Source organism: Pseudorasbora parva, chromosome 2 (genome assembly GCF_024679245.1).
Source record: "Pseudorasbora parva isolate DD20220531a chromosome 2, ASM2467924v1, whole genome shotgun sequence".
In the NCBI taxonomy this organism is placed as follows: Eukaryota; Metazoa; Chordata; class Actinopteri; order Cypriniformes; family Gobionidae; genus Pseudorasbora; species Pseudorasbora parva.
This window is the reverse complement of record NC_090173.1, coordinates 24543828-24566915: the sequence shown is the minus strand read 5'-3', so window position 1 is coordinate 24566915 and position 23088 is coordinate 24543828. Positions and strand designations below refer to the sequence as shown.

The window sequence follows — 23088 nt, the reverse complement described above, 5'->3', positions numbered from 1 at the left end:
CCAAAAGGACACAACTCTCCAGAGTTTGTAAATTCATAAGCCTACCCTGAATTCAGATACCCAGATGCAGGCATATTTTCTGAAGCAAATAACTAGCCTAATAATGCTATCTCACACTATAAACAAAATAGTTAAATAAGTATTGGTGCTAGAAAAAAATCTATAGTCTTGTTAAACATATTTCCCAAATTTGCAGCAAATGAATGCAAGAGGGGGAAAATAAACATAATGTATAGGCTACATCTTTCTTTTGTCGGGTCAGTCCATGTACATTAGAGAGAAATCTGGCCAGTTGAGTTGAAGGTTTTAGCCCCTATATGCCTCATGCATTTAAAATAGAGAAAACTAAATATAGTATTCTCACAATCCACCTTTATTGCCCGGAGGTTTTTCACTCACAAATATCCTCCTCCTCACTTGTAGAAAAAAACATGGATTACAAAATCATAGATCTGCCTCATCAGAGACTTCCTCTTACATGCGTACATTCTTACCAGTTGTCGTCTTCCTTGCATCTGCTAGAGGGCACTACCGTGCAGCTGCGATGTTTTGCCATCAGCCAGGAAAAGAGAGAGAGGGGTGTTGATTACCGTCGTTCAATTCAGGGAACGAAGTGAGGAGAGAAGGAAGCCAGTCTTGACGAGTTTCACTTACACTCTCAATTAGCTCCAGCTGCATCGCACAGGACCTCCAAAGTTTAATTCCGGAGGTGTTTTATGGAATCCCCTTCTGGAAATTTGTTTGTGGAATCACACTTTTATCTAATCTATTTGTGGGGAAAGTCTTATTGAGGATATCTTGGTGATCTTGTCATCTGTATGCAAAAATGTTTAGCCTATAGCTACCGCTCTCATGTAGGCTAAACGTACCCTGAAGGCACACTCACACCCAGAACGATAACAATAACGAAAAATAACTGTATATTAGTGAATAAATTGAGCCAGGATCACCTTAATCCCTTATCCAAGTTTTGTGCAATAGGCGCCAGGAATACAAACAGCAACATCATGACACAAAGTGTATACATGCAGGGAAGCAGTAGTAAGACTATTATATCAAAATGGACAATTCTTATTTTTTTAATGGAATATTGCAACGTTTATTATAAATGATTTGTCTGTGCACATTTTAAATTAATGTACCCTCATATATTTCATCGGAAGAAAACAACTGTTGTGAAAGACTTTATTTCATGCCAACTTTAAATAAATTACTTTCTAATATTGCCTTCAGGGGCTTAAACAACTCACCAATTGCGCCATAAAACTAAAATTATTAGGTGAAGCACAATGTAGGCTAATGCAACTTTGTTCAAACAGGCAGCAACAAGCTGACTTTTTATAAGATATTTATACACCTGAATCAAATATAGCACTGATGTATGTGCCTCATGAGTTTAGTAACATGGCTAGATAACATGATGGACATGGACAGAGGCAACACTTTTTCCATGTTAAGACCTCACTACTCTCAGCTGTGGAAGAAAACATCATGCTCACTACTAGAGCAACCATATAGAAGTGGTTCCTTTGGGAAGTTGCCACGGTGCCTTAGTGGGTCTCGGACCCCTTGATGAGAAAAACTGCTACATGGTTGCTTGAAGTGGTGATGTTGACTTAAAATATTAAATTTACACCTTAAAAAAAAAAATACATAATACATACAGATGCTGGTCATATAATTAGAAGATCATCAAAAATTTGATTTATGTAACTAATTCCATTCAAAAAGTGAAATTTTATAATATATTGATATATTTCAAATGTTTTTCTTTTCATTTTGATGATTATAACTGACAATGAAGAAAAATCCCAAATTCAGTATCTCAGAAAATTAGAATATTACTAAAGACCAATAGAAAGAAACGATTTTTAGAAATCTTGGCCAACTGAAAAATATGAACATGAAAAGTATGAGCATGTACAGCACTCAAGACTTAGTTGGGGCTGCTTTTGCCTGAATTGCTGCAGTAATGGCATGGAGTCGATCAGTCTGTGGCACTGCTCAGGTGTTATGAGAGCACAGGTTGCTCTGATAGTGGCCTTCAGCTCTTCTGCATTGTTGGGTCTGGCATATCGCACCTTCCTCTTCACAATATCCTATAGATTTTCTATGAGGTTAAGATCAAGATCAGGCGAGTTTGCTGGCCAATTAAGAACAGGGATATCATGGCCCTTAAGCCAATGGTTGCTTTGACACTGTGTGCAGGTGCCAAGTCCTGTTGGAAAATTAAATCTGCATCTCCATAAAGTTGGTCAGCAGCAGGAAGCATGAAATGCTCTAAGACTTCCAGGTATACGGCTGCTTTGACCTTGGACCTCAGAAAACACAGTGTACTAACACCAGCAGATAACATGGCACCCCAAACCATCACTGACTGTGGGAACTTTACACTGGACCTCAAGCAACGTGGACTGTGTGCCTCTCCGTTCTTCCTCCAGACTCTGGAACCCTGATTTCCAGGGGAAATGTAAACATTTACTTTCATCAGAGAACAACTTTGGACCTCTCAGCAGCAGTCCAGTCCTTTTTGTCTTTAGCCCAGGCGAGATGCTTCTGACACTGTCTATTGTTCAGAGTGTCTTGACAGAAGGAATGCGACAGCTGAAACACATCTTGCATAGGTTTGTGCGTAGTGGTTCTTGAAGCACTGCCTCCAGCTGCAGTCCAGTCTTTGTGACTCTCCCCCACATTTTTGAATGGGTTTTGTTTCACAATCCTCTCTAGGGTGCGGTTACCCCTATTGCTTGTACAATTTTTTCTACATCTTTTCCTTCCCTTCACCTCTCTTTTAATGTGCTTGGACACAGAGCTCTGTGAACAGCCGGCCTCTTTTGCAATGACCTTTTGTGTCTTGCTCTCCTTGTGCAAGATGTCAGTGGTCGTCTTTTGGACAACTGTCAAGTCAGCAGTCTTCCCATGATTGTGTAGCCTACAGAACTAGACTGAGAGAGCATTAAGGCCTTTGCAGGTGTTTTGAGTTAATTAGCTGATTAGTGTGGCACCAGGTGTCTTATATTTAACCTTTTCACAATATTCTAATTTTCTGAGATACCGAATTTGTGATTTTCCTTAGTTGTCAGTTATATTCATAAAAATTAAAAGAAACAAACAGTTGAAATATATTGAATTATATTTTATTATATAAAATCAACTTTTTCATGATATTCTGATTATATTACCAGCAAATGTTTAATTTACTTATATTAAAATAATCCAACTTGAGTAAAATGCTAAAAACGTAATCTTGGTTAAAGTTGGCATTAAACAAAACAACAATCACCTAATTTCTTGCTTTTTTTTTTTTTTAAACTGCCCCCCATCTCAAGAGCCAATCAACAACTGATGTATAGAGCCAAGCCCCAACCCTACATCTGTTCTTTTTCAGTAATCCATTCCACTCATAATGACAGTGACTGAGCAGACAGAACAGATTTAATCGCTTGCTGAATAGCAATATGAACAGTGAATCAAAGGTTAGATGTGAAGGTTGAATCAGTTTTGTGTGCAGTCAGAACGTAACTTTCATGTGCAGTCATATTAGTGAGATTTTATGTGCAAAAGAGATCCATGTACAGAGCACAGCTCAGACAGAAGTCAGTTTTTTAAACCAAGAAGCTTTCTGTTGATCAGCACGGAGAAGCTTTTCACACAAACACCCAAACTGGTTTTTCAATGTATGTAGGAGAAGACCCTTTATTAATAGTTTCTGAGTCTGACTACAACGAATGGGAAGAAAATACAATAGATGTTAAAAGGGATCCAGATAAGCAAAGACAACATTTGTGCATTTTAGTCTTTGTATAAATTAATGTAGGAACAAGGGCCGTTGAGGAAAAGTGGCTGGGAGTCTTGTTCTTTAGATTTGAAGTCTTTGGTCCAGCACTGGGTGTCTGGATTCCCTGGATTCGCTTAGTAGTCAGGACGGTCCTTCTTCAGCTTGCTGTAGTCCAGGTTCACTGCGTAGAACTTGAAATGACCAAACAGAAAAGTGAGAATACAAAATAAGCAGTTTAACAACATGCACTCTGCAAAATCCATTAACTCAGCTGCCTGTGTAAGTATTGAACTTGAACTCTACTCCACATCAAACACACATTAAGAGACAAGCTTGATTAGATTTGTACCAACTAACGGCACATGTAAAATGAGCTTATGAAGCGCTTAATGAATTAAACTCATTAAGATCTGAGATTAGGTCCTGATACGGTCCTTCAATCACATCCTTTAATAGGATCCCCTTAGGCATTCCAACAAACAGTGTGTTCAAGTGCTTTACTACACCACGTACGCTGGTCAGTTAGATTTCAAACTCAAAATTACTGTTGCTTACTGGATGCTAAACATCTAGAAAAGTTCTTTATCATCACATTAAATAGAATGTTCTGAATTTCCAGATTTTAACTTTGACTTGTCCACTCACTTAATTAAAACAAAGTCTTAAACAAAACAAAAAAAATGTGATATTTAATTCAGTCTATGGGGCAAGGTGTGCAGTTAATTGTTCTTAAAGGTTCAGTGTGTAATATATGAGAATATATGAGATTCTCTATGCTCTCCGAGTGGTGAGCGATGCAAGTCACAACTTCACCACTAGATGCCGCCAAGATTCACGCACTGCACCTTTAAAAGCAATTATAATAATTCTTCAGTACAAAAATTTGCTGTTCGAGCTGTAAAGTTCCAAAACACTTTTTTTTTTTTTTCTTTAATCATGTCATGTTAAAGGGTCATGAAACCCCCCTGCTGCAGCGGTGTTTTTTCACACCTTCGATTTGAAAAAGCTTGTTAAAAGGGGAGTGGTCGACTGTGAAAAGGTGGGATGGTATTGTGTGGAAAGAGGGAATGTTTGCATAAATAGGGGAGTGTCTGTCAGTAGGTGCTGAGCGGTTCTGAGACATGTTCTTGGTTCACGTTGGCATTGTTTACCACAGAGAGATTAAATGAGGGATGAGTACAGCGAATGAGAGAGCTATATGTGGCGTGCAGCAGAGATCGCAAATCATTCAGCTCTTCAAAGTTCAAACCAGCATAATTCAGTGAGAAATGAAAATAAATGTTATTCTGCATGACGAAATATTTTGCAAACGTGATAAAACTATATTTGTCCAAATATGCACGCTGTTTGGCAAGATGAACAACGCGCCGACTTGATAAGAGAACGTGAACCACCCAACACGCGATGTGATAAGAGATGTGTAATTCTAGATCGGGGTAAAAGCGAAGAGGTTTGAGGCTAGTCTCGACCGCGCATTGCCGTGACGATCCGCGCTGTCTATCACTCGGCAGCTAAATCTATATTTGTCCAAATATGCATCACACTGTTTCACTAAGAGCCCGAACACATGCGGTTTAGTGCATGGCTGTGACGACAAATAAAACGGAGAGGACGTGGCTTTTGTTCATTAGCCTACAGATTACAGATTGGTTATTTTGCACTCCTGACATAGATAGTCAACGCTTGCAGGTTCGGCGTGCGATTCCTCAGGTGAATTTTACTTTACCGAGCCTTTGTAGCAAAGGCTTCCACAGACGGCGCCGGTTACAGCTCGCTCGGCGCCCTTTACGTTACTTCGTATCAGCACAACGCCTAGCTTTCCTCCGTGACTTTTCCGCACGCTGCTTCCAAAACTTCCCCACCATATCTCTACAATAATGATGTAAGACGAGCCTGGCAGAAGTGACTGTCTCATGCATATTAACTAAATTATCTTGTATGCATACTACAGCGCAGGGATTGGACTGAATGAGCTTTATGTCATGAATATATATCGAGAATCGCTCGGAGCGGTCGACGTCAGCATGTGCCCAGCTGCCCATACTTGGGCCGAAAAGGCCGTGCCGACGTCAGCATTTGTGACGTTGCTCCGACTAAACTTTTCAAACCGGAAGACAGAAATCGCTCTGAAAAATGCAAAAATAACTATTTTCACATATGCATACCATTAATGAGTACCCTTAGTGTTTTCAATGATGTGCAGCCTATACATATCTGTTTACATCTCAAAAAAAGTGTTTTGGGGTTTCATGACCCTTTAATGTTTCTTTCTTTTTTTTTTTTTTTTAAGTTTTTAATGTTCATCTAAATTTAATGCAGGGCTCTACATTGTGACCATGAAGAAAATAATTAGAAGCAGTGAAGTGACCAAATCAAAGATCATGAATAGTTGCATAAAGGCTTGTATTGAAATGAACACTCAGGAAGCATAAAATCCAAATAAAAACAGCAAAGGCTGAGATTTAATGTAATATATATCATTTGAATATTATTGTATTTATTACTATTGCATGCATAGTCATATCAAATGGAATCTATAAAAACAAGTCAGACCCCGGACACGCACAATGCTCCAGAATTGTCATTCCTGATAAGCTCAGTTTCCTCATGCCTACTTGTGAATACTGTACTGTAGCACATTAATATTACTCTCACTTAAATGTATGAGTTGAGCCTTGCAGTGACTTGTTCAACAGACTTTCAGTCCTTTACTGTGAATACACGTTTCAAACTGAAGGACAAATCTAAATTATTTTCGGTGGTATTCAATAGAAGTCCTCAGATGTTGTCGAGAGAGCTTGGGTTGAACCCCCAAAAAAATATTTACAAACATCAGCAGAGCATTTAATATGTTAAGAAGCAAAATGCATAAATGATAATGGCACATGCATCATACCTTGTACTGATCAGTGGGCCCCAGTTTATTCCAGGGCTCTGGGTTGTTCTTTCTGTCCCAGCTGTGGATATGAAGCAAATGAGTGCACAAATAAATGAGGCATGCATGATGAAACTAAATAAAAGAGTTTAAGTTCTCTCACAATTGATTGGGGAAAAAAATATCACAACAGCTTGAGGCGGTCTACACTGGACACGACAAATCATTTTGTTAGTGTCGGAAGTAGCACAAGTGCTTAAAGTACGCCAGAATCAGAACGGGGCATCAGTTTATTGTGGGGAATTTTGCCATGTTGCATTCAGTGTAGACACAATCGCCGATTATAATGGGTTATGTTAGCTTTTGTTGCATTGCGCCGCTTGTGTCTGGTGTAGACACAGCATTATATCTTAATAGCAATTGTTCTTCAATTTAAATAAGATTAAGCCCTTTTAGATATGTTTTTGTGCCCATTGTGAGAGACAGATGATTAAGGGACTTGTATCTTCTGTATAACAGAAGCTTACCAGACATCTGGGTTACGCAAGGCAAGGCGAGCCAGATATGTCAGAGACATGGTGCATCCACCGCCAATGAAAATAAACAGTGGGATCAACTATGGTGAGAGATGAACAAAAAAACAAAAATATATAAAGCAACTGTCACTTCAAGTCAAATGACTTGAGGGTGATGTATTAAACTTTGAAATCACGGTTAATGACCATCTAGTCTGGTGGTTCGCAACTGGTTTTGCAACTGGCAACCTGACAATATATTTTTTGTACAAAAGTAAAATGTCCAAAATCATATTATAGACCTCCAGGCGAGAACCACAGATCTAGATTGTAAAGTAGACTGACATTAGTGTTATAAAATTGCCCACAAATGACAACACAAAAAGCCTTAAATAACACAAATACAGAGTGTTCCTTTTAAGAAATCTGAGCTTCAAAACTTTACATGCAAATGTCTCCTCAGTATTCAGAAGCTGCAAATAGTTAGACATAAAAGCCAAGATATAAAAAATAATATGAAATAATACACCTACGAATACTAAGTAAATAGATCTAATAGTTAAAAAAAGTGAAAGTGTATTTAGCCGCCCTTCTCTGTCTGTCCTCAGTCTAACACACTCGTCCTTGAGCTCCAGTGGCGTCACGTGACACACAGGCCTCTGTGAAAGTTTAAATGCGCACATACAAAAAACAAAATAAACAAAAAACACTACATTTAAGGATCGCCAAATTATTCACATAAAGACGCGTGATAAAGATATACGGTTGGTCGATTACACTGGGAACGCGTGTTGTTTCCTCGTGACGGTCACGCTCGTGACTGTTTGACACTTTAACACACGTAACAGTTACTTATGGCTAATTTGAAAATTTTGTGAGCTTTATATTTGAATATACCCTGTTGAAAACTTATTCTGATTTTAATGTTATTGATTGTAAAACGCTCAATATCTTCAAACGATCGGAAGTGTGTGTATAATATTCATATTTATTCAATACTGTACTATACTTTATATATATATAAAATTTTATACGTTTTTTTGAGAACCAAAAAAAAAAGAAAGAAAAAGATCTCCATTCGATTAAATATTTTATAACAGGTATTTTAAAAATTGTTTGTTGTTTTAATCATTTCCATTTATATTCAAAGCCTGTGAATCACAATTTAAAAATTCTTGATATGTCCAGGACTTGCCGTGCAATTTAAATACATATTTTAGGAATCATATGTTTATATAGAGGTATAAATAGTTCGACTTGTGGCATGTCTAGCATTCCGTAGCAGGGACGCTAACAGGCTAGCTCAACTCGTTCTTGCCATCATCTTTTACAGAATAAATCTTCCAGAATTCATCATTCACTTACGGCGGGATGGCTTCTGAGTTGCCGGCTGACCGTACTCAGCATAATGATTAATGAGATGATTTAAAATCTCCCAAAAATGTACAGAAATAAAGGAATTGAACGTGGCCCGTTCGAGATCTCTAGACTAGCAGGACTCCTCCTCAGCACTGAGAGAAAAGGACACAGTCCGTGGGGATCTTATTGAGTTCGCCTGATTTGTTATTTTATATTTAGACGAACTTTGTCATCTCATTTCAGTACGTAAATACGTATTGTAGTGTAATAATTTGAATGTTAATAAATCAATGGTAATAAAAATGATAAATTAATGATAATATGATTTTATGCTGAGGTATTTTGTAAAGGCGGTGCCGGGGATACCCATTCAAATGCGCGGTAGGCGTACCTGTCTGATCTACGGTCAGTTTAACACTTGTTATGTGGAGCAATGATCTGATCCCAGATAAGAACTAGGAGAAATGGAAGGTCGCTCTAGGTCGTAATTGTGTTTTATGTTATTACTAATGAGAAATATAATTTTAAATAGGCAAATTGAACAGACGCATACATTTTTCTCTTTGTCATACAATATTATCTGTAAACAGTTTTAACTTGAACTTGAGCACTTTTAAAAGGGTCTATTTTTTGTTGTAAATAACATGTCTAGGTCATATTTCATCTCACTCAGAGATTAAATATAAAAATAAAAAATAAGGTAATTGATGAAAAGAGTTTGAGTTATAAATGTAAAATTTTAAATAAAGCTGTGTCTATTTAAGCACATTTGTCCCTATTTTGCCTGTATTGAACACTAGACAACAATACTGACTGCAAATAGGCATTAAATATATATATTTTTAACAGATATAGATTTGTAAACATAAATAAATAAATCCTCTATAAATAGATTCAACAATATAATTTTTTAAGTCTTATGCAATTTTGAAAAAAAAAGTTATTTTTTTTTATATTAAACAATTTTAAGTTTAGCTATTGCATCATAAAATTGTGAATGGGAAGTTCCTTTAAATGACAAAGAACAATATAGATTTGTGTATTACAATAACACAATAGCCTATAATAATCGTACATTGCACAAAAGCTATGTTTAATTGCAATTATAAACAAGTCAGGGTCATTCCACGAAATCAGTGCCTATTCAACAATAAATAAAATAAAAGTTTAAATGAGACTATATATATATATATATATATATATATATATATATATATATATATATAGGTGCTGGTCATATAATAAGAATATCATCACAGTTGATTTATTTCACTAATTCCATTCAAAAAGTGAAACTTTTATTAATTCATTACACACAGACTATTTCAAATGTTTATTTCTTTTCATTTTGATGATTATAACTGACAACGAAGAAAAATCCCAAATTCAGTATCTCAGAAAATTAGAATATTACTAAAGACCAATAGAAAGAAACGATGTTTAGAAATCTTGGCCAACTGAAAAATATGAACATGAAAAGTATGAGCATGTACAGCACTCAAGACTTAGTTGGGGCTGCTTTTGCCTGAATTGCTGCAGTAATGGCATGGAGTCGATCAGTCTGTGGCACTGCTCAGGTGTTATGAGAGCACAGGTTGCTCTGATAGTGGCCTTCAGCTCTTCTGCATTGTTGGGTCTGGCATATCGCACCTTCCTCTTCACAATATCCCATAGATTTTCTATGAGGTTAAGATTAAGATCAGGCGAGTTTGCTGGCCAATTAAGAACAGGGATATCATGGTCCTTAAGCCAGGTAATGGTTGCTTTGACACTGTGTGCAGGTGCCAAGTCCTGTTGGAAAATTAAATTTGCATCTCCATAAAGTTGATCAGCAACAGGAAACATGAAGTGCTCGAAGACTTCCTGGTATACGGCTGCTTTGACCTTGGACCTCAGAAAACACAGTGTACCCTAATTTCCAAAGGAAATGCCAAATTTTTCTTTCATCAGAGAACAACTTTGGACGTCTCAGCAATAGTCCAGTCCTTTTTGTCTTTAGCCCAGGCAAGATGCTTCTGCACTGTCTGTTGTTCAGATTGTCTTGACAGAAGGAATGCGACAGCTGAAACACGTCTTGCATACATCTGTGTGTAGTGGTTTTTGGAGCACTGACTCCAGCTGCAGTCCAGTCTTTGTGACTCTCCTCAACATTTTTGAATGGGTTTTGTTTCACAATCCTCTCTAGGGTGCGGTTACCCCTATTGCTTATACACTTTTTTCTACCACATTTTTTCCTTCCCTTCGCCTCTTTATTAATGTGCTTGGACACAGAGCTCTGTGAACAGCCAGCCTCTTTTGCAATGACCTTTTGTGTCTTGCTCTCCTTGTGCAAGATGTCAGTGGTCGTCTTTTGGACAACTGTCAAGTCAGCAGTCTTACCATGATTGTGTAGCCTACAGCAGTGGTTCCCAAACCTGTCCTGGAGGACCACCAGCCCCAGCCCTGCACATTTTGCATGTTTCCCTCATCAGACACACCTGATCCAACTCATTAGCTCATTAGTAGAGATGGCAAGACCTGAATTGGGTGTGTCTGATGAGGGAGACTTACAAAATGTGCAGGGCTGGTGGTCCTCCAGGACAGGTTTGGGAACCACTGGTCTACAGAATGAGACTGAGAGAGCATTAAGGCCTTTGCAGGTGTTTTGAGTTAATTAGCTGATTAGTGTGGCACCAGGTGTCTTATATTTAACCTTTTCACAATATTCTAATTTTCTGAGATACTGAATTTGTGATTTTCCTTAGTTGTCAGTTGTAATCATCAAAATTAAAAGAAACAAACAGTTGAAATATATCAGTCTGTGTGAATGAATGCATACACGTTTCACTTTGTGAATGGAATTGGAAATAAATCAACTGTTTGATGATATTCTAATTATATGACCAACACCTGCATATATATTTAAGTACGTTTAAAATGTACAAACATTTTTTATTGTGCCATCTCAAGCTATGATTTCTTTTTTATGACCATCTACCTTTTGATATTTTTGTCATTCTTGTTACAGACACAAGCATTACTATAGACCAGGGGTCCGCAATCTTAGTCCTGGAGGGCCACTGTCCTGCAGAGTTTAGCTCCAACCCCAATCAAACACACCTGAAACAGCTAATAAATGAAGACAATGATAGCTGTTTCAGGTGCTATAGACTATATTTTTTGCATAAATTAGCAACATTTTAGTCTCTCTTTTCATTACGATTGTTTTACATTTTGATTCCTTAGAACTTCATTTCAAATATAATTGTTTTTTTTTTTTAAATTAAATTAATGACAGTAACAGGATTGACCTTCCAAACTACAAAATGTTAGTTTACATGGATTTATGCGTTAATGTTAGCACTTTTCCTGAAAAAGGCAGCTTTTTTTATTTTACAGATTTCTGTAGTTTGCTCTTAACTAGCACAATTTTAATAACCTCTACCACCCTGCTTTTGCTTCTTTATATTCATGGCATGCGTTAACAAAACCACCTTTAATATTCGATTTACACAGCCTAAAAGTGCTCAGCATGAGATTAAAATAGCAGAGAAAGAGAGAGAGAGAGAGAAAAAAAGAGAAAAGCACTTCATCATCGTTTTAGCTAGGACACCCTCAGGGCAGCTTGTTCAAACGGCGAGTGTGGAAATGTAGTTTTGCTGCACTGCCAGTTCTCCTCTGCTGGCTCTTTTAATCAGATTGCCTTCCTGACATCCGGCCGTGTTTGTTTCCCTCCAATTTCATTTTCTGCTTTGAATTGCACATTAACCTTTCCTCAGAGTTCCTGTTAAGCAAACGGCGACTGTTCTCTATTGCGATCACGATTATGAGAGGTGGATGGCTGGCTCTCGTCATGTACATTTCAACCAGTTTAACTGCATCTTCAGCTCCAGTCCATTCAAGTCTATGCGTTCTCTACGACACGGATGCCTTTTCCACCAACTATATCTACCGCGAGACGACGTACACTTTAAAAGGTGCGATTGAAAACAAACCACAAATCCATTCATGTCCAGGGTGTGTGTTTAATGACTTTTGGTTGTTTTTCTTTCCCTAAACGGAGCGAAAACATGATGCTGGCAGACACGCGCAGAGTTTTGGCAGGCGTTCCGCGATGACAGCTGGTCAACAGCATCTTCTCGCAACCTGATTGAGTTTCCTTTTTATTTAAACATACCTTCATAGAGATAAAGAGAAGAATGAATCTATAAAATTCCCATTTTATTCTGCCAGAAAGATACTGTATAATGCAGATGCGATTTTTGTTTGTTTGTTGTTGTAAAAAATATCAACTTTCTAAACAGCTTTGCTGATATCCAAACAAGACGAGACACATGAATATAAATATGACATCTGGTATGAAAAAGCCATGTTTGGACAAATAATTCATCTATACAGGTGTTTGTGCATTACATACAGAGTAAACACCAGAGACAGCCACACACACACACACACACCCTAGGGAATGCAATAATTATCAGACCTTTAACCGAATTCACCACCTAAATTAAGACTAAAATTAAGGCAGAACTCACCTGTCTGAACCAACATTTCTCAAATGACTTAGAGATGTATATATAAATGTGTCAAAAGTACTAATCGGGGTAGTTTTCCCCGCTGGAGGGAATCGTCCAGAAAGTACAATCAGCATGTGCATTTCCTTAGACTGTATTTTTAAATAAGATCTTCAACGTTATCCAACTTTCTCATTTTGATTTTGTCTTATGTGCATGATAGATTATGACTAGGCACAGACACACATTTGCACTGTCCCTCTGTTACCATGGATACCATTTTGAGAGCTGATGGGCAAATATATCCAATTATGAAATGTTCAGATCAGAACATCAGCATAATAACAATGTGTTGAGTGCTAAAACGTCATGTCTGAAGTACACCAATGATGGAATTAGTATGATGAAGTGTTTAGAGAATAAATGCCTATGTTTGTCTCAGGGGTTCAAATGCAGGCATGCATGTATGCATGCGCACACACACTCGCACAGGGTTCCAGTTTTCAGTGTGTCGTCTTCTTAGGAGACTTTCCAAATTTGGCATCCAGTCCAAGGCCTGAAATACAGCACAGAGCCATGGTTGAGCATATGATTAGATAGATAGATAGAATTACTGTATCAGGGGGTGGGGGGGAATAATACATTGATTTGATTGTTATCAAATAAATGTAGCTCCACAATTCTAAATAAATTAAATTCATGGAAAAAAATACAATAAAAAAAGAAAACACTGAATAAATGATTAAATGACTCACTCATAAATACTTCACTTGTTTTGATAAGTGTTCGACTTGATCGACCAATGGTTGTATGACGTCAAAAGTACAGAGACCGTTTCAAAGGCATAATCGCACCTGATCGCTAATCCTTCTCATGGTATTTAGATATCATACACCCATTACTAGATGAATCAGCATTTTTTAACCAATGATTCAATATAATCTGTATTTGAAGCACCAAGTTCATTTCAAATGGTGACTTACTCTATTTTTGATCGCCATTGTAGACATCAGTGTTTATACATGAACTATACACTCATCCCTGTACTTCTGTGATGATATGAATATTTGTAACACAGAAATAATGATACTGTGTGCTTGAAAAAAAGAAAAGAAAAGCCATTTCATAACTATACAAGATAACTGCACTTTCTAGGTCAGTGTCAACTCAGATTTGAATATTCTGGGATAGCACTTGTCAAAGGTTTAATAGACACAGCTGATTTGTTGTCATTTAGGAATGAGTCCGTGTGGATGTTTGAATCGAGATCGTGAAGCTCTAAAGAGCAGCCTTAGTGAGCATTAGAGACTTCTTTGTTTAGAATTTAATTAAAATATTCAATACAAGACAAATGAGAGTTTCACTCACCAAGGAAGACGAGGGTGGTGCCAAACCACTGCATAGGGCTGATGACGTTCCCAAAGAGCAGCACGGATCCCAGGATGGTGAAGAACTTCCGTGTCGTTGTGATGATGGAACATGTGAGCGGTCCGAAATACACCACAGTCATGAAGATGAACGTCTAGGTGAAGAAAGAAAGATGAGAATAAATGTTCAAACTCTGGATTATCAACTATTATTTACTATTTATGTTAGAATGAATGAATGATGGTGTTGTTCTGTTGTATGCAAACAACAAACCCACCTGTCCAAGAGCGCTAGTGATACCGAACAGGACAATATTATAGATGATGCTAGGATAGCGGTCAGTAAATGCCAAAAACTCCCACACCTCGCCGGTCCAAAGCACAGCTATGCAGAAAGAGAGTGAGCAACAGATGTTGTTTCTTTAGTAGATTGTGTGTGTATGTGCGTCTAATATATATATATATATATATATATAATATAAATGCCATAATGAGGTTGGTGTACTCTCCAAAGCCAATTTTTACTCTCATTTGGACTTGGTTAGTGTTCATTCTGGACTCTGTATCATTTTGCATTTGCCTAGTTAAAAGAGAAACTTGACAAAAACTATTCATTATTTCTGATAACTTCAGAGAGCAGCACAGGACAGCTCTGGTTTCATAATGAGCGGTTTGGAAGGAAGGAAGTTTGCTGCATGTGTTATGAGATTAAAGATTAAAAGTGAGGAACAGATGCCTTTCAGAGCTGAGGCAGACAGACTGAACAGCTGCTGGAGATCAGCAGGGTTGCTTCTGTCAACCCTCAAATAATAACAACACCAAGATTTACCATAGAGCCAGAGCTCCCCCTGCTGGAGGAAGACATGCTGACAACGAGCTCTGGTCTGATGGAAGGCTAGCATATGATTTATAAACCATGAATATATATACACACGGTACAAAAACTATAGGAAAAAAGGAAGGGTACTAAAAATGATTTACTCTTAAATTACTTAAAGGGGTTAATGAGGCAACAACCAAACAATCATTGTTGCCAACTTGGTTGATTCTAAATGTTTAAGGCAAGACATAATATACATTAAAATATAGTGCAAATAATTATAGCACACCATAATGATATTTAATCTCTCATTTATAAAAACCAACATGACAAAATGGTTTTAAAAAAAATTGTAAAAATTTTTTGGGGGGTGATATTTTTGAATGAAATGAATGAAGTAAATATTTTCTATTAATAAAGAATGAATTTTCAGCATCATTACTCCAGTCTTCAATGTCACATGATCCTTAAGAAATCCTTCTAATCAGTATATTTTGATGGTTATTTTAATATTTTATTTGTCCCAGACAAAGAATGTCAAGCCCTTGGCTTACAGACAGCACTGTATTCTCCTGTGACCAATGGTTTGTCTGTATGTGTATTCAGAGGCAGTGCAGTGAGCAACGGGCTTTCAATATACCGGTAATAATAAATAACTACGTTAATGCGCAATAAAATAGTTGTTGCTGTTTATATATATATATATAAAATTATTGAAGCGTTTTAGTTAAATACACTACATTTAAAATCGAGTTGAGTTGAGATCTGGTGAATGTCGGGCCATTTTAGTACAGTGAACTCATTGTCATGTTCAAGGAACCAATTTAAAATGATTCAAGCTTTGTGACATGGTGCATTATCCTGCTGGAAGTAGCCATCAGAGGATGGGTACATGGTGGTCATAAAGGAATGAACATTGTCAGAAACAATGCTCAGATAGGCCGTAGCATTTGAACGATGCCCAATTGGTACCAAGGGGCCTAAAGTGTGCCAAGAAAACATCCCCCACACCATTACACCACCACCACCAGCCTGCACAGTGGTAACAAGGCATGATGGATCCATGTTCTCATTCTGTTTACGCCAAATTCTGACTCTACCATCTGAATGTCTAAACAGAAATCGAGACTCATCAGACCAGGCAACATTTTTCCAGTCTTCAACTCTCTAATTTTGGTGAGCTCGAGCAAATTGTAGCCTCTTTTTCCTATTTGTAGTGGAGATGAGTGGTACCCGGTGGGGTCTTCTGCTGCCCATCCGCCTCAAGGTTGTGTGTGTTGTGGCTTCACAAACGCTTTGCTGCATACCTCGGTTGTAACGAGTGGTTATTTCAGTCAAAGTTGCTCTTCTATCAGCTTGAATCAGTCGGCCCATTCTCCTCTGATCTCTAGCATCAACAAGGCATTTTCGCCCACAGGACTGCCCCATACTGGATGTTTTTCCCTTTTCACACCATTCTTTGTAAACCCTAGAAATGGTTGTGCGTGAAAATTCTAGCCTGACAAGCCAGACCCACATCAAGATGTTTGGTCTGGAAACTCACCATTGACAGGGCTCAATCCGAGGGGCGGGATAAACGGTTGGCTTTCAAACTCCCTGTGCACACCTTGCACGCAATTGGATATTGTTACAACCAATCAGAGCAAAAAAGATGAAGCAGAGCTCGTTGACAGATTAAACTTTTAACGTATCCGGTCGGCAAAACTCTGAACACGTCTTCCCTTCTTAAGAATGACTTCAGTGCCGTCTTACCTTCATCTGGCCGTTCGCCAGTTTCTGTGTTTACTAGAAGCACGAGTGCCGTCATTACATTAAGCCCCGCCCACCGACTCTATACATGATGTGATTGGCCCGACAAGAGTTTGGCGTTTACAGCTCAGAAGTGAATTGAGAGTTGCTAGATGACACTTGCAGCAAATTAGATTTGCTGCCGCTAGGGTGCGTCTAGATTTCTAGGCTATGAAAATCCCAGTAACTGAGCAGATTGTGAAATACTCAGACCGGCCCGTCTGGCACCAACAACCATGCCACGCTCAAAATTGCTTAAATCACTTTTCTTTCCCATTCTGACATTCAGTTTGGAGTTCAGGAGATTGTCTTGACCAGGACCACACCCCTAAATGCATTGAATCAACTGCCATGTGATTGGTTGATTAGATAATTGCATTAATGAGAAATTGATGTAAAAATCCTTGTGCTAAAAATCCACAAAGGGACTTCCGTAAACACTTGAGTGACAACACAAATTATTAGATTAATAAATATAAATAAATATTTTTTAATTGATGAACTGAATCATGAATCAAATTAAATCAAACTTATACGTTTTAACCTCATTATCAAAAATGGCTTATGTCTTGATACAAACAAGTTATGAGACAAGGATAAATTCATCTAGTGACACGGCAACCTAACTGTGTAATATTAATATGAGTAATAGTCATATTTTATTGCCAGCAAAACAATCACAATAAATTATGAATGTTCAAATAGATCACCCAGATCTAACAAATATATTGTTCCTCCTACAATAAATGTGACAAATGTACTGGTTATTATGGATAACAGAAAATTGCCTAAATGTTTAAGTTAACAGGACCCTCCTTTTAACAACTCACCTACTCCCAGGACCAGTGTGGACCACAGGTTGACATTCAGCATCATGTGATTGGCTCCCGTCTGGTACCGCGCCCTCATGTGATCCTGTGATACACCCGTCAGCCCATCCAGAGTCAGCGAGAGCAACTGTGACCAAAGAAACGCACATCAGATCATCTTCACACAGAGGACTAGAAATGCTATGCAAGGCAGAGAACAGAACAGGTCAAACAGAGACCGACCAGCAGCATCTCTCCAAAGCCAAATGTGTGTTCATCTGATGCGCTGGAGCCTTTGTTGGGTTTGTAGAGGAACAGGGCGACCCCGGTGACGATTAGAAACACACACAGGTACTTCGCCATGGGATATTTCTTCCTCAGGATTGTGACACCAAGAATCATCACTGTGGAACCAGAGACACACAAGCACAACAAGACTATAAGATACATATCTATGTTTTCAGTGGTGTATAAAAGACCTCACATAATTTATTACCTTAGAATGAAGCATTTCTATCTCCATACACCACGGGTACATTTACAGTTAAGTCACCATTTTGGACCGTCATATATCTACAGTAGCCCTAAATGGACAAACTGCTCTACAGAGCTCTAGTCGCTCTCTCCCACCGTAGATTGTCTACGTGCTTCGAAAGGCAGGGGTGAGTGGCGGGCGGTTGCAGTTCAAAACCTCACGTTACATGTCACTAAAATGTGCAAAGCGCACCTTTAAGAGCAGCGCCCTGCTCACTTGAAAATGTCAATGTCATTTAATTGGGCAAAATATTAAACCAAGTGGCATCTGCAAACAAATGATGCAAAACGACTTCACAGAACATCCCTTTTTTTAGAGGTTTTGTAAATGACTTTTAAAAACTTTCCAGGGGTTTTCCCCCAATTAACTCTGGACTTTTTTATGTTTGATAACCAGTAAGTGTACACATTGTTTAATGCTAATTATTTGTGATTTTTTATTATTTGTTTTGCTGAAAAGTGTGCTTGTGCTGTTATTTTTAAATGCACGCCATTTGGATTGATACTTTTATCTATTGCAATGACATTTAAGTGTCCAAAAGTTGTACACAACTGTTCAAAGTGTTGGAGTCAGTATGGCTTTTTTAAAAGCTTTTGAAAGTCTAATGCTTACCAAGGAAGCATATTATTATTACATTGTGAAATATCATTACAATTTAAAATAAGTGTTTTCCATTTTAAAATATAATTTATTCCTGTGAACTTTCATTTATTTAAAGTAGAATTTCCAGCATCATTACTCCAGTCTTCAGTGTTACATGATCCATCAGAAATGATTCTAATATTACGATTTGATGCTCAAGAAACATTAACATTATTATGAAATATTTTTGTGGAAACCGTAATGCAGTTTTTTCAGGAATCTTAGATGAATAAAAAGTTCTAAAGAAAAGCATTTATTTGAAATAGTAAAGATAAAAGATCAAATATATCTTAACTTTGTTAAATATAAATTATAATTTCTTTTAAAAACAACAACAACTGACACCTACTGAAACTGCATTTCTCTGAAGTTGTGTGTGTTTTGATCATGAACAGTAAAACGAACAGCATGTTCTACATTCTAGACTGAAACCGGAGAGCTTTGTTTGCTTCAAACTGATAAGAATGTTGTTTTCTCACCTGGAATTGGTTTACAGGACTTTCCCAACACCTAGAAAGAACAAAGACTTCATGAACCTGATGTTGTGAGGGACAGAAAGAGCGAAGCGGGTGTAAAGAGCTGTGCTGACCTGTGTGGGGTAGTTGACATACTGCAGGGCGGAGTTACTGGACACCATGGCACCAAGGTAAGACAGAGAACACACACCATAGAGCCAGCTTCTCGTGTGGTCCTGCTTTGAGCCCTCGAAAAACTGAATTACTACGAACATAAAACAGAGAGAAGAGAATGCAGAATTACTTGCAGGTCGGATTCAAAAACATTCAGCAACAAAATACAGGCAAATAAGCAGTTCCATAATGTGATACCATATGTGATTTACATAAAGCACTACGGACACACAGAATCTCCACAAATGCAATCAGAACATCTGAAAGTTTGACTCACAGAGTCTGGCGAAAGCGGCATTGATGATGCACTGGATAAAGACTAGGGTGGTGGCATAACGAAACTTCTCCTTCTTCCCTGCGTGACTGTAGTCCCCTCGCGTGCTGGACCAAAAAGAAGACAGATGTATTGTGGGATTGATGGGAACAGCTGTTTGGAACAAGGATACTTAATGATCACACTGGTGGTAAAAATAACCAACAGTGGCTGGGTGTCTGCATGACATTGGGGTCAACTCATCTGAGAGGTTTTGACATGTACTGTGTAGATGTAAATTGGTTAAAAAATTAAAAAATAATTAAAAAACAAAAAACAGGAACCAAAAGGAAATTGACTTTGGGTTGGGTTGGGTTGTGTTACTTCAAGACACGCAAGGGAAAACCTTCTGGCCTGAAACTTAAAAGGATAGTTCACCCAAAAATGAAAATTCTGTCAGTAATTCCTAACCCTTATGTCGTTCCAAACCGTTCTAAGACCTTATTTTTTTGATGACATCTGAGAGCTCTCTGACCCCTACACAGACAGCAATGTGAATGCCACCTTTTTAGGTTTAGACAGGTAGTAAAACATTGTTAAAATAGTCCATGTGACTCAAGTGGTTCACCCATAAAGGGTTAGTTGACCCCAAAATGAAAATTCTCTCATTAATTAATTACCCTAATGTCGTTCGACACCCGTAAGACCTACGTTCATCTTCAGACACAAATGAAGATATTTTTGCTAAAATCCGATGGCTCAGAAAGGCCTTCATTGACACCAATGTCATTTCCTCTCTCAAGACCCATAAAGGCACTAAAGATGGCGTTACAAAGCCCATCTTACTACAGTGGCTCTACAGTCATTTTATGAAGTGACGAGAATAGTTTTTGTGTGCGTAAACCCCCCCCCAAAATAACGACTGATGTCGTGATGGCTGATTTCAAAACAACGCTTCGTAAAACTTCTAACAGTTATGAATCAGTGTATCGAATCAGCAGTTCAGATCTCCAAAGGTTATTACATCCGAATCATGAATCGATACGCTGATTCATTAAGCCCCAAGGCTTCAGGAAGAAGTGTTTCGAAATCAGCCATTACTATACAAGTCGTTACTTAGGGTTTTTTTTCGTGCACAAAAACTATTTTCGTCGCGGAAAGATACAAATTCGATTTTTGTTAAAAATCCAATAACATGAAAACTGGACATTTTTCATACTTTGTTTATAATTTGTCAGTCACTGAAAATGATGATAATTATTCGAAAAGTTACACAGTCCTTAAGGGGGGCATTTCCCTCCACTCTACCCAATGGTAGGTTTTTAATTTTTTTTTACTGTCTATTAAAAGGCTAAATTTGGCGTTACATTGGGGTGAAAACAAATAGGCTTGTACTTGGTCCTGGTAACACAATGCACAGGACAATAGTAACACCAGAATAAAAATATTCATGATTCTGAAGCTGAAAATTCAGAATTATTTTAGATGAACAAACTTGCACTCTGTCACTAACTAGATATATTTAAAATAATGTAAAATAATATTCACACTAAAACTCTGTAAACTTGATTTTTTTTTTTCTTTTCCTCAAAGTAATTTTAATTTTGGGTGAACTATTTTCACCATCCATATTATTCCTGATACATATTATTGAGTTTGTTTTAAAGCACAATATACACAATGTGACAAGATATATTGTAACACCCTTATTACAAATTCTTAGTTACTAATAACTGTTCAAACAGTAATTAGTAACACTAGAGTTTTTTTTAGTAACAATTTTAATTGCATTGTAATGTAGCCCTGACAAATAAAACAGCAACTCTAACTAGTTTTACTAGTAGCTAATATTTTGGATGGATATAGTATCGAAAACTGAATGAGCACAAATAAGCACTAGTAGCTAATGAATAGTTACTAGCAAACAGACTATTCAAAAGTTCCCCTTAGAATTCAACCAGTATATATTTGCAAAAGAAACTCTTAGATGACCTACTAATATATTATACTAATAGACACTAGTGAGTTTAAAGCAGCGGTTCTCAAACTTACAGGTAGGACAAAATAAGCTCTGCAATTATTTAAAATTAGTTTGAATAACAATGTAAATATAAATGCTAAAAAGATGCACAACATTAAACTGAAAAGTTTACACAACAGATGCACCAAAAGTACATCAGCTTAGAACTTTCAAATGTTGTCTTGGACAAAGCTGGAGTAAAAAATGTTGAGAAACACTGGTTTAAAGGATTACATGTTAAACCAGCTTGCCACATATAGAAAACAATAACTGGGCGATAGCTCTTTTTCTGAGAGGATGACAAGTAAGCTGTCATCAGGCTTGGTATACTATACTGACATATACTGTAGGAATGCAAAGAGTGTCAACGAGCAAGGTGAAATAGCTAAAGGGTCGAAAGCTTCCCCTCTATATTTATTATTCCAACCACATGTGCAGAGTAATTCCGTGCAATAATAGCAACGTTTTGATTGAAAGTAATTCCAGTTTGCAACATGTCGTTAAGTAAGTTACATCAAAAAGCCGCGTAGGTTCTCTGTTTTATACTCACATTGTCTCCTGCAGTATACCATAGTAAAAGTAACACACGAACACCCCGCAGAAACAGACGATGAACCGGAGCCGTTCATTCTGCCAGAGAGACGGTTTGCTCGTTGCCTTCCCGGCGGCCATGCTATCGTCCCGCAATCTCGGTATGGACACGGACACCGCTCCGCTCCCCGTACCCCGCGCACCTGCGTCCAGATCCACTCTACCGGCGATCGGTAGCCCGGAAATAATAGCGCGCCTCTAGACCCCCCTTTTCTCTGTACTGATGATGAGGCTCTCCTTTCTCTGATGTTACAACTATAACGTTAGTCTTAAAGCGACTAACAGTAACAACGATATAACACTTCCAGTCGTATTACTAGTTACTACTTATTTGTGTTTTGTTTTGTTTTATTTACAGATCAGTCATGTAAATGTACCGCACTAGCCGTGTCCAAATAGCCGCATCCTGAAAATGACGAGAGTGAATGCGATTTAAAAAAAGAAAAAAAGAAGCGGCGTTTGTTTCCAGATATTGCGAGGAAGCATCAAAAGCTTAAATAATGCTGTGTCGCGTTAACGGTCTGTTTTTGTTGTTTTTTTTTACAGGTAGTGCAAATGATAATTACTGTTTGGGCAGTCTCTAATAAATGTTTTCACTTGACGCGTCAAATGAC

The 23088-nt window shown here is 37.8% G+C and overlaps 2 protein-coding genes across 2 annotated transcripts; both read right to left on the bottom strand.

Moving 5' to 3' along the window:
- Nucleotides 1-3667: 3667 nt before the first annotated feature.
- ndufa4a (NDUFA4 mitochondrial complex associated a) lies at nucleotides 3668-8694 on the bottom strand. The gene is made up of 4 exons (XM_067412865.1): nucleotides 8534-8694; nucleotides 7181-7269; nucleotides 6675-6735; nucleotides 3668-3969 (listed from the first exon to the last, which is right to left on the bottom strand). The coding sequence occupies exons 1-4, from the start codon at nucleotides 8573-8575 to the stop codon at nucleotides 3913-3915; spliced, it is 249 nt and encodes an 82-aa protein (XP_067268966.1). The 5' UTR covers nucleotides 8576-8694; the 3' UTR covers nucleotides 3668-3912.
- A 3817-nt stretch (nucleotides 8695-12511) lies between these two features.
- Nucleotides 12512-23088, bottom strand: slc35b1 (solute carrier family 35 member B1). Its single transcript, XM_067412854.1, has 9 exons — nucleotides 22434-23088; nucleotides 19888-19991; nucleotides 19571-19701; nucleotides 19461-19491; nucleotides 18048-18208; nucleotides 17826-17952; nucleotides 14666-14772; nucleotides 14389-14542; nucleotides 12512-13576 (listed from the first exon to the last, which is right to left on the bottom strand). The coding sequence occupies exons 1-9, from the start codon at nucleotides 22553-22555 to the stop codon at nucleotides 13524-13526; spliced, it is 990 nt and encodes a 329-aa protein (XP_067268955.1). The 5' UTR covers nucleotides 22556-23088; the 3' UTR covers nucleotides 12512-13523.